At 34.9% G+C, this 12,593-nt stretch overlaps 1 protein-coding gene across 10 annotated transcripts in view; it reads right to left on the bottom strand.

Annotated features, from left to right (window-relative positions):
• The window catches only part of TSGA10 (testis specific 10), a 166,600-nt gene that overhangs the window by 136,166 nt on the left and 17,841 nt on the right, over window positions 1-12,593 (bottom strand). For 8 of the 10 annotated variants that reach the window (XR_003424872.2, XM_027072644.2, XM_027072643.2 and 5 more), the window contains exons 4-6: window positions 5,075-5,140; window positions 3,899-4,066; window positions 3,340-3,495 (exon numbers count right to left, since the gene is read on the bottom strand). Coding sequence is in view for 9 of the 10 variants with exons in the window: in XM_027072643.2 (XP_026928444.1) it covers window positions 3,340-3,495; window positions 3,899-4,066; window positions 5,075-5,140 (390 nt within the window). In the remaining variant the exon portion in view is untranslated. Of the gene's footprint in view, window positions 1-3,339; window positions 3,496-3,898; window positions 4,067-5,074; window positions 5,141-9,468; window positions 9,589-12,593 lie in introns of those variants that run through there. The other 2 variants (XM_027072646.2, XM_027072645.2) reach the window with 2 other exon arrangements.

Below are 12,593 nucleotides of genomic sequence, written 5' to 3'. Positions count from 1 at the left end.
CAGATTTTTTTCAATAAATACAGTATAGTACTATAAATGTATTTTCTCCTCCTTATGATTTTCTTAATAACATTGTGTGTATATATATACACAATATATGTACATAAATGTATGTGTATATATATATGTACACACAATATGTACATACATATATATATATATGTACATATATAAGAGATATGTTAGTTGATTTTGTGTTATTGGTAAAGCTTCTGGTCAACAGTAGATTATTAGTAATTAAGTTTTGGGGAAGTCAAAACTTAGATCTCCAACTGTGCAGGAGGGTTGACATCCCTAGCCCTGCCTTGTTCAAGACACAACTATATAATTATTTCCTCTCACTTTGAATAGCACCCTCTCCACTAGCTCTTTCTCCCCTGCCTTCAGCCATGGCACAAGGCTCCCATATCACGAAAAACTGTCACTAAATCTTGCTGCCCACTTACCATCCTGTTATCTATTTTGCATTGGCATATAATTTTTTTTAAGCACCATGGTCTGTACCCATTGCCTGTTCTTCAGCACCTACTCTCCCATTCCAGTGTAACCTGGCTCCTATACCTACCATTTTGCAGAATTTCATCTAATGACCTCACCAAATGGCATTTCCTCAGCTCCTGTTTTTGATATTTGGCAACATTTGACATTGTCTTTAACACACTCTTTTAATTCTTTCCTCTCTTGGGCTTAATATTGTTCTACCTTAGTTTTCTGTCTTTATCTCTTTCAAAGCTCCTCTACCAATTAAATAAAATGTCCAAACATAACATCTTGACTTCTCTGTTCCTCTGTAGCTTTCTCATTCAGAGACCTCATCCACTCTGAAGGCCCAAAACTTACCTCTAAGCAGATGAATTACCCATCTACATATTCAGCTCTTACCTCTCTCCCCACTCCAGTCCCACGTTTCTTTCTGCCTGAATGCAATTACTTTCTGAATGTACAACCACCATCTTACTCCATCTGTCTGAAACCAACACATTTTTTCCCTCAAGTCACCAATGGCTTTACTATTTCTTTTTCTACTACCACAGTTCTTCAGTCATTCAAAAAAGAATTTCAGTCTTGGGGCGCCTGGGTGGCTCAGTCAGTTAAGTGTCCAACCTTGGCTCAGGTCATGATCTCAGAGTTTGTGAATTCGAGCTCCGCATCAGGCTCTGTGCTGATAGCTCAGGGGCTAGAGCCTGCTTCAGATTCTGTGTGTGTGTGTGTCTCTCTACCCCTTTCCTGCTTGCACTCTGTGTCTCTCTCTCAAAAGTAAAAATAATACATGTTAAAAAAAATTAAAAAACAAAAAAGAATTTCAGTCAGTTCCATTCATCCCCTCTTTTTGCTAAAACCAAATCTTCTCAAGGTTTCCTTTATAGTGTCTTTTACACCTGCCTCTATCCTTATTTCAACAGATAGCACCTTAACTTACTTTGTGTTTCTTTGTTTAGGTTTATTTATTTTGAGAGAGACAGAGAGCATGAGCGGGGAGGGGCAGAGAGAGAGGGAGACAGAGAATCCCAAGCAGGCTCCGCACTATCAGCACAGAGCCCAACACAGGGCTTGAACTCATGAACTGTGAGATCATAACCTGAGCTGAAACCAAGAGATGGCGGCTCAACCAACTAAGCTACCCAGGCACCTCCCACCCCCGCCACCACCACTGGCCAGATTAGTTCTTAATGCCTCATGAACAGACTGCTTTCACAGCCTTCTAAAAAGTCCACAGTTTCTCCTTCCTCCAATTCTCTTGAAAGAAAAATTGTTATATAAAAAGATAACAGATTATGAAAAAAAATAATATAAAATTGTTAACAGGTTAAAATTGTAAAAATGTGGCTTTGGTCATTTCTTCTCTAAAAATAACCAGATTGCCAGTGCTTATAAAGCAAAGTATAAACCCTGTGTAAGACCCATTGAAGAGCTTCTACCATGTACTCAAGAAGTTGGCAAACTACATAAAGCTCACAGGCCAAATCTAACCCGCCTCCTGTTTTTGTAGGTCTGTGGGCTGAGAATGTTTTTTATGTTCTTTAATGATTAAAAAAAAACAAAAGAAGATTTCAAAATATGTATAATAAGTGAAAATAATGATATTCAAATTTCTGCGTCCAAAAGTAAAAGTTATACTGTATATAGTTATATGCAAAAGTTATATTGTAACACAGCCAAAAATTTGTAGATTGTCCAAAGCTACTTTCATACTACAACACAGTTCAATAGCGGTGATAAATTGCATGGCCTGCAGAGCCCAAGATATTTATTTTCTGGGCCTTTACAGAAAAGGTTTGCAGACCCCTGCTCTAGTCGAATTTACCTCTCAAGCCTTAGCTCCCTCTTACTCCAATGGCACAAATTAGTCTTATATTGATCCATTTATCTACTCATTTTCCTGCCTTTGTTCTTTGCCTCACACAATTCCTTTAGTCTGGAATGTTCCTTCTTACCCCTTTCAAGATAACAGGAACTCCATTCTTCCTTCAGGACTCAAATTCCACATCATCTAGCAAAGATCTCCTTGATCACAACAACTAAGAAATACCCACTTCTTTTATTTCTTACAATATCTTCTGGACTACTTATGCTAAAGTAACAAAAAGTAAATATAAGACAATATACTTTATCTCCCCGAATAAATTGCAAACATAGAAAACAGTGTTCGTATTTTATCATTTTTTTCTCTCTTAGAGTGGCAAGCAGTAATTCTTAATAAAATATATTTTTATTTAAAATTTATTTACTTAAATTTAAATTTAAAATTTGTTTTATTAAAATAAAATTTTATTTATTTATTTTAATATTTTATTTATTTTATTCTTAAAATTATGTTGGTGATTTATGGGGTTTAAGATTTGTTGAGTAAATAAGCTATGTGATTAATAAGGACTGTATGTATATAACTTTAAGCTACAAATAGAGATAAACTACAAACTGATCTTACTCTCCTAAATTAAGCAAATTATATGTCAGCTCCTAAAGTGACTGACAGTACATCTAGTGATGTTAGCGTTTTCTAACCCTAAAATCAAAATCTTTTTACCTTGAACTCACCATCCCCTATCATTTAACACGTTTCTCATTTCCCATGCCCAAAATCAGACTATTTCTATGCATATATATGATCTTTTTTGGATATGGGAATAATGTGTGTGCGTATGTGTGTATGTACACATACACTTATTGTATTGGAAATATATTATGTTTCATTAAGAATATCTTAAGAACGAAGGTAATTCCCAAATGTTAGTTGATCAATTTGGCAGATTTAAGCATTCTTATAGAACTTAAAGAATTACATATATTTAGAACTGAATATTTTTACTTAGGTATTTTCTTTATAAATAAGTGTACCTGTTCATAAAGAAGAAAGGTCTTGTCTCTCTCAGATGTAAGAACCTTGACATTACCCTGAATTTCTGCCAAATGACGCTCATATTTTTCCAGCATGCATTTAAGTTCTTCACGATCTCTTGTTGTCTTCAAAAGCTCTACATCACAGTTTGTACCCTGCAATTATTATACAAGAAATTTGAAATTCTTCTTGACATGTGCTTTTAAGGAAATGGTGCCACTAATAGCAGTACATGATCTCTACTCAAGCAAAAATGACTATATAATGAAAGGAAATGATGAAAAAAAAAGTTTAAAAAAAATCACTTCTCTTTTAAACAGCTTCATCCCAAATTGGTCCATATTTACCTGATTACTTCCCAACCACTACTAACACTGGGGATAAAGAACCAATTTCACTGGTCCACTGTGCTATCAGAGACTGCTGTCTCTCCCAACTTTTTGATACACCAATTCATACCACATCAAAATAAATTATTTCCATATTAGGTAAATCAAAGAATAAAAATCAGTGTTCAAACAATGAACTCCAAAATACTTACAAATTACCAAAACCTACCCGAGAAGATGGAGACGGGCGTCTTGGACTTTTAGATCTACTTCTGATCATCTTTCTCAAATTTTGAGCTTCACTCTTGTAATAATCTCTGTCTGCTTCTAAAGTCTTGACAAAGGAATCAAGTCTAGAAGGAGATTTATTTTGTGCTTTTTCTGTCTCTAAAATTATCTTGCCAAGGAGGAAAAAATTAGGTCATTATTTCAAGCAAAACTATAGCATTATTTTCTAAATGCAAGTTGAATAAACAGGATCCTTAAAAATAATAAAGTTGGTATTTTAAAGATAATTCATCAATATTCTTTAAAAAGCAGTTAGATACCTTCTTTTTCCAGCATTGCTGAATTTACTATATTTTTGTCTAACCGAAAGTACCCCTAAATTTAGTCAATAATTTTAAGAAAAATGGTAAAGAAATTTTGGAAAAGCCAGAAATATCCACAGATCTAATTACAAGTCCTAGAAATTGAATTAATTTGCTGAGAAAACTTGTATGCTAACATTAAAGCATCTGTTCACACCATCTATGTTCAATAATTTTTCAATAAATGAATAAATTAAATGAATGCTATATATGGTATACTTGTAGGCACTTTCAAGTACATTCCCATTCACTTTAATGAGTTTAGAAGCTTTTGTCTGTTTTTCATAATCTTTATTGTACTAATACTTTACTGGGAGAAAATTACAGATATACTTTCAGAGAGAGTGTTTTAAATATTTCAAATGATGACAAACTATCTAAACAGAGCAGTTTCACTTTGCATTGTTAGGTAAAGAAAACATATTACTCAGAATTAAGTTTTAATATTTGACTTAATATTTATTACTAACGGGAATAAGCTAATGTGTAAACAAATGCACCTTATATTTTGAGAATCAAATTACTCACAGTCATCATTTTAAATCACGTAAAGCTAAGAGCACTAATAGAACCAACCAAAAGTTCTCTCCACCTCTAGGAAAGAAAGGTGCAATGATGAAATGGAGCGAGAACACTGATACCTTTACAGATGGGAAATGCCCCTGTGCATCAAGCAGAGTACTAATTTTAGAAAACAGATAATTTTTATTGTTCACAAAATACATGAGAGCTAAAACACATGTACCATTTGTTTGTAGTCTTACTAATAGAATACAAATGATTCCTCAACACACATTTATGAAAAATGCACTTACAGATCTAAGCCTTTTTATTGTATCTTCCAATACTATTATATTATTTTGCTGGCAAATGAGTTCAATCTGAAAAGACAGAAAAAATTGTTATTTAAATTTAAAATATTTGAACAGATTTAGCTAAAAAGAGAACATCAAAAAGGGAAGCCACTTGTAATAACAGGCGTTGTAAGAATGTGGAGCAAAAGAAACCCTCTTGCACTGTTGCTGGGAATGCAAACTGGTGTAGCCACTGTGGCAAACAGATGGAAGTTCCCCAAAAAATTAAAAATAGACCTACCTTACATTCCAATAATAGCACTACTGGGTATTTACCCAAAAAATACAAAAACACTAATTTGAAGGGATACATGTACCCATTTCTTGCAGCATTACCTGCAATAGCCAAGTGATGAAAGCAACCAAATTGTCCATCAATAGATGAATGGATAAAGAAGATGTAGTGTACACACACACACACACACACACACAAGAATATTATTCAGCCATAAAAAATGAAGTCTTCCCATTTGCAACAACATGGATGGAGCTAGAGAGTATAATGCTAAGTGAAGTAAGTCAGAGAAAGATAAATACCACATGATCTCGCTCGTATGTGGAATTTAAGATACAAAACAAATGAACAAAGGGAAAAAAAAGAAACAGAGACAAACCAAGAAACAGACTCTTAACCACAGAAAACAAACTGATGGTTAGCAGAGGGGAAGTGAGTGGGGATGGGTGAAAAAGAGGATGGGGATTAAAGAGTACACTTACCATGACCAAAAAAAGGAAGACACTTAAAAATAAAAACATGTAATGAATATTTTACAAAATAAAAGATAATCTACCCCTTTCTGTTCACCTACCTTTAGATGGTAAAAGAACATAGCATGAAATATAGCAGTTCTTTTATATTACCAGTTTGGTATGAAATATTAATTGGTTATATTTTACCAAATTACTCTCTATAAACCACAACAAAATATTAATACTACTTATAATTCTGAAGATGAAAACAGGGAAGAGATAAAAGAATTAGTAGGATAAAAGTTTTCCGATATCACTAAAGTCATAAGTGATTGCTTTCTCTTCTGAACTCTTCTAATAGGTTAGTTCAATCAAACCTATAAAACACTTTTGGTATCAGTTTTAGGACATTGAACATACCCAGTCTTACAGTATAGTCATCCATAGTCATATATTGAGTATATGACCAGATTGTAGGTTTCTGGAGGACAGTGACTATGTTTTTATTCAAAGATCCATTTGCTATAATCTATATGCTATAAATTAGCTTATTAGCTTAACAAATTTATTTCTCAATTCATAAACCTCCCCCTCATTATTCTAAACTGTTTCTTGTTTTATTTTAAATTTGACTTTTCTGTAATTATTGTTCCTCATTTGTTCTTTAGGCCCAAGTTCTTTTCTGATTTCTCTGGCAATCATATTTTTGTAATTTATGAAATATTAAGGGTTGTTATGGTATGAAACAAAATTCATGTACAGTTTGGATAAGTTTATATAGTTTTGGATAGACAATTTTCAATGCTTTAATTTATACTATTATGTAGACACAAAAAAGAAATGGATCTATATTACATATAAAGGTGTCCATATTAAATTAACTATAAAAACTCATAGAGCCAAAAATTTTGTTTGCTGTAAAAAGAAAATTTATATACACATAACCTAGATACAGATGGAGCAAACCAGTAATATTTAAACTGAAGATTATGTCTAATCATAGCAAGGTGTGATTCCAGTAAATGTTATTTTCTTCATTATACTCTTCTATATGGACTGAAATTTCTATAAGCAGCATATATTACTTTTATAGACATAAAAAACATAATGCTGATTCCACTCTGAAAAATTAATTTAGGGGTACCCAGCTGACTCAGTCGATAGAACATGTGACTCTTGATCTTGGGGTTTTAAGTTTGAGCCCACATTGGGTGTAGAGATTACTTAAAAATAAAAACAAAATTATAACTGGCCCAAGAGAAAAGATGCTGACCCAGTGTTTTCATTTATTTGACAATTGATTAATGAGGACCTACTATGTGCCTGACAATGTGTTATATGCTGGGGACAGTAAGGAATAAAATAGACAAAAACCTCTGCCCTCATGGAACTTACATTCTAGTTGAAAAGAGAAAAACAAAATATGTAAAAATAAATATGTAAATAGATAGTTACTGTGTTATTCAAACAATACATGAGCATTCACATCTGTTCTAGGCACTTCAGACAAAAACGTTAAAAAAAATAGACAAAGATCCCTGTCTTTGGGCCAACCTTACATTCTAGATGAGTAGACAATAAAACATAAGCCTAACAAATAAATTATGTAGTAATGTAGGGGGGAAAAAAGAGCAGAGTTAAGGATACTGGGAGTTTTATGAAGGAATAGTTTGGAATTTTAATAGGGTTAGCAGATAAGTCCTCATTGAAAAGTGACCTGTGAGCAAAGAGAAAGGGGGTCAACCATATAAAAATCTAGAAGAACATTTCAGGCAGAAGATACGACTATAGCAAATGTCCTAAAGCAAAAGAATGTCTGCCAAATTCCAAGGAATAGTAAGGAGGCTAGTGTGGCTGGAGTAGAGTGTAGATAGGGGAAAGTAGCTGGACAATGCTGTGGAGAAAAATAAAGCATGGGAGGAAGAGGAGAACTAAGCATGCAGGGAAGGGACAAAGAACTTAATAGCCTTTACACTTCATCTTCCACATGGTCAATCGTGAAATATTTTTGATTGATTGAATCAAACATAAATGTAACAATAATGACAAGAGCTACCAAAGTTTCAGTCCAATAATAACCCTTAGGTTAATTAAAATATAAATTGTGTGAAGGAACTAGTAGTGGTAAAATTGCAATTCTGCTTATTTCAAAAAATTATGTTCAATTAGCTAGGAAACACTGTATTATTAAGGTATAAATGATTTAAAAAAACCTCAAGATGAGAAGATAAAAGGAGACATGTAATTGGGGTGGTTTTAAAATATGTCTACAAATTTTGATATTCCATCCTTCAAAACATGGAGCTTAATTTCTTCCCCCCCCTAATTATACTTAGTAACTCATTTCTAATGAACAGGATGTGATGGTATGTAACCTTTGAGATTAGTTCATAATAGGCATTGCAGATTCCTCCTTTCTGTCTCTCTTGGATGACTGACTCAGAGAGAAGTCAGCTGACATAAATACATCACACAACCTTAGGGAGAGGTGCACCTGTCAAGGAAGTGAGGTTTCCCCCCAAAAGCCAACAGTCATCTGAGTAAGTTTTCTTAAAAGCAAATCCTCTGAGGTGCCTGGGTGGCTCAGTCAGTGAAGTGTCCAACTGTTGATTACAGGTCAAGTCATGCATCTCATAGAGCCTGGAGTCAGGCTCTGCACTGACAGCACAGAGCCTGCTTGGGATTCTCTCTCTCCTCTCTTTCTCTGCTCCTCCCCCACACATGCTCTCTCTCAAAAAATAAATAAACATTTAAAAAAAAAAGCAAATCCTCCACTACCAGTCAAGTCATGATTACAGCCTGGCCATCATCTGGATTACAATTTTCTGAGAAACCATGAAATAGAACTACCCACCTACGCTATAATTGGATCTATGATATACACATGTTTCTCATCTGAGGACATTAAGGTTGAAGGGTAATTTTTTACATGATAAATAATAAAAGAGTAAATACTCAAAACATTTTAATGTAATAAATGATGGAAGAAGTTATTCTGTTGACCTTTAAAAATATGACTAAAAGTAAACTCTTCCAAGTAAATAAATTTAATACTATATATCTCCATTCTAGATAAACAGATTTAACCTGACTCTACCTCACTAGAGCATAACTGCAAATAGTGCAGGAACATAAACATTCTTTCTCAGCTCAAATTAGAAATTCTCTTGCTTCAATCCTCATCCCACAAATCAGACAAGGATTCTCTCCCCAGTAACTGAATACTGAGACTGCACATCCCCTGATTTAAGGATGATGGCAACATGCATTGGTGTTCACATCCCCAACACTGGTTGTGCATCTTTCTTATCCACATTCTACCTATAACATTCACTTATTCAGGTTGATGATTTCATTTCAACACATTTAAACAACCCAAAGGACCTATTTCTACTTTTCTCTCTCTGTATTTACTATCCAATGTCTTTCCTGCATCAGCAATGCTATCTCTACTCTAGCTTTCCCATTCTTAGATATACCAAATGTTCCACATCAATATGTGAATATCTATTTCCTAGAAAAACTCTTTTCTGAACCAGGCAGAATTTCCATCTGTAGGTTTAATATTTTCAGTTTTAGGTAAATCCTAGCTCTTATTTTAGATGTTTCCCACTCATTAAAATTTCCGTTTTGATAGCAGAGGATCACCCTGACAGAGTACTCACTCTCTAACACAGACACTAACAATCCTTTAAAATTGATGACTTCTAAACCGGGCACTCTCTTAAAGGGAATTTGGCCAACTAGGCCTCCCAGACTGGGAAGCGATGCAGTTAATTTTTAATTTGAAGAAGAAAACAAGGAAGAAAATAAAACATTAATATAGTGTTCTTTAATTTGGTAATTTTTATTATTAAGACTGAACTTAATTTATCATAAACTGTGATTGAAGGATAACTGTTCTTAAAGAAACAATACAAACAAGAGTTTATTGAGAAATGTTTAAAATATTCAAGCTATTTTTAAATGTCCCTCAAATACTTTAGTAGCAACCATTACAAGATTAATTCATAAGTTAAAACATCATTCTTATCTACTCTCTCAAGTAGTTCTCCTAAGGACCTCTTCCAGGTAACTGTTAAAGAAGACTGTGTCCTTACGTTAAAGTAAGAAACTTCATATGTTTCAATATTCAATTACTCAGATTTTTCATTAATTCAAGCTTACTTATCCTTTACACCATTTTAATAAGCAAAATTACTGCATAAAAAAACAAATACTACCTTAGAGTTTATTCACTGGGCTCTTATATTTCAAATTACTATAATAGATAATACCTATAATAACACTTATGTTCTCAGCCTGATCATTTAAGTGCTTTACCATATGCTACCAAGAGTAACATATAATGCTTTATTATGTGCTACCAAGAGTACATTAAAAGGATGCTTAAGAAATAACACGGAACAGGGGCACCTGGGTGGCTCAGTCAGTTAAGCATCCAACTCTTGATTTAGGCTCAGGTCATGATCTCCCAGTTCGTGAGATCAAGCCCCAAGCTGGGCTCCATGCTAGGAGTGGAGTCTGCTTAATAATCCCTCCCCCTCAGGGGAGGGGCACCTGGGTGGCTCAGTCAGTTAAGTGTCCAACTTTGGCTCAGGTCATGTTCTCACAGTTTGTAGTTCGAGCCCCATGTCGGGCTCTGTGCTGACAGCTCAGAGTCTGGAGCCTGCTTCTGATTCTGTGTCTCCCTCTCTCTCTGACCTCCCCTGCTTAGGCTCTGTCTCTCTCCCTCCCTCTCTCTCTCTCTCTCTCTCTCTCAAAAGTAAATACACATTAAGAAAAAATTTTTTAATTAAAAAGAAAAAAAAAAGAAAGAACATGGAACAACAATGAACTTTAGGAAACTACCTTGTTACAAACAATTAGTAATGTGGTGATTAATAAAACCAAGACAATGGAGCACATTCACATCTTTAAAAACTCAATAGGTTGCTTTTGGCTTTCAAATACACTATATCATGCTTATAAGCCATTAGGCAGCAATGAGAAATGAAACTGTCTTCATTTTTAGAATTCTGTTTACATTCCTAGTTTCTAAATTTCATTGCAGGGTACTAAACTCAGTCAAGAAATAAAATGTTTGGGAACCCTCTTGCACTATTGGTGGGAATGCAAACTGGTGCAGCCTCTCTGGAAAACAGTGTAGAGGTTCCTCAAAAAATTAGAAATAGACCTACCCTATGACCCAGCAATAGCACTGCTAGGAATTTACCCAAGGGATACAGGAGTGCTGATGCATAGGGGCACTTGTACCCCAATGTTTATAGCAGCATTTTCAACAATAGCCAAATTATGGAAAGAGCCTAAATGTCCATCAACTGATGAATGGATAAAGAAATTGTGGTTTATATACACAATGGAATACTACGTGGCAATAAGAATGAAATATGGCCTTTTGTAGCAACGCGGATAGAACTGGAGAGTGTTATGCTAAGTGAAATAAGTCAGGCAGAGAAAGACAGATACCATATGCTTTCACTCTTTTGTGGATCCTGAGAAACTTAACAGAAGTCCATGGCGGGAGGGGAAGAAAAAAAAAAGAGGTTAGAGAGGGAGGGAGGGAGCCAAAGCATAAGAGACTCTTAAAAACTGAGAACAAACTGAGGGTTGATGGTGGGTGGGAGGGAGGGGAGAGTGGGTGATGGGTATTGAAGAGAGCATCTTTTGGGATGAGCACTGGGTATTGTATGGAAACCAATTTGACAACAAATTTCATATTTAAAAAAAAAAGAAAGAAAATGTTTATCAAAATATTATAAAGCTACACTAATTAAAATAATACAGTAGTGGCACAGAAAATAGCAAATGAATCCATGAAATAAAAGAGTCCAGAAACATATCCATGCACATGAAAATTTAATAGCTATTAAAATGCCATTTCAAATCAGTGACTAAAGAAAGGACTATCCAACCCTACCTCATGCCAGAATAAAAATTCCAGAAGGATTAAAACTTTATTTATTTGTTTATTAAAGTTTATTTATTTAGAGAGAGACAGAGAAAGTAGGAGGGGTAGAAAGAGGGTGAGAAGGGAGAATCCCAAGCAGGCTCCACACTGTCAGCCCAGAGCCCAATATGGGACTTGAACTCACTAACTGAAGTCAGACGCTTAACTGAATGAGCCACCCAGGCTCCCTTGGGAGGATTAAAAGTTTAAAAAATTATTTAAGAAGTATTAAAAGTTGGGGCGCCTGGGTGGCTCAGTCGGTTGAGCGTCCGACTTCAGCCCGGGTCACGATCTCGCGGTCTGTGAGTTCGAGCCCCACGTCAGGCTCTGGGCTGATGGCTCAGAGCCTGGAGCCTGCTTCCAATTCTGTGTCTCCCTCTCTCTCTGCCCCTCCCCCGTTCATGCTCTGTCTCTCTCTGTCTCAAGAATAAATAAACGTTAAAAAAAAATTTTTTTTAAAAAGAAACCGTAGAAAACATTCTTGTAGTTCTTGAGGTAAGATCTTCCTAAACAGGGATCAAAACTAGGTGGAGAAGAGAGGATTTTTAGGCTAGACATTACTCTGCATGATACTATAATGGTAGATACATGTCATCCTACATTTGTCTAAACTGTTAGAATGTACAACACCAAGTGTAAACCCGAATGTAACCTATGGACTCTAGGTGATAATGATGAGTCAATGTATGTTCATCAATTTTAACCAGTGTACCACTTTGATTGGTAGTATTGATAATAGGGAAGGTGTTCATACATAGGGATAGGAGATATATGGGAAATCTCTGTACCTTTTGCTTAATTATGTTATAAACCCAAAATCACTCTAAAATAAAGTCTATT

Source organism: Acinonyx jubatus, chromosome A3, assembly GCF_027475565.1.
Source record: "Acinonyx jubatus isolate Ajub_Pintada_27869175 chromosome A3, VMU_Ajub_asm_v1.0, whole genome shotgun sequence".
In the NCBI taxonomy this organism is placed as follows: Eukaryota; Metazoa; Chordata; class Mammalia; order Carnivora; family Felidae; genus Acinonyx; species Acinonyx jubatus.
The sequence above is the reverse complement of the archived record's forward strand: the minus strand, read 5'-3'. Positions and strand labels throughout refer to the sequence as shown.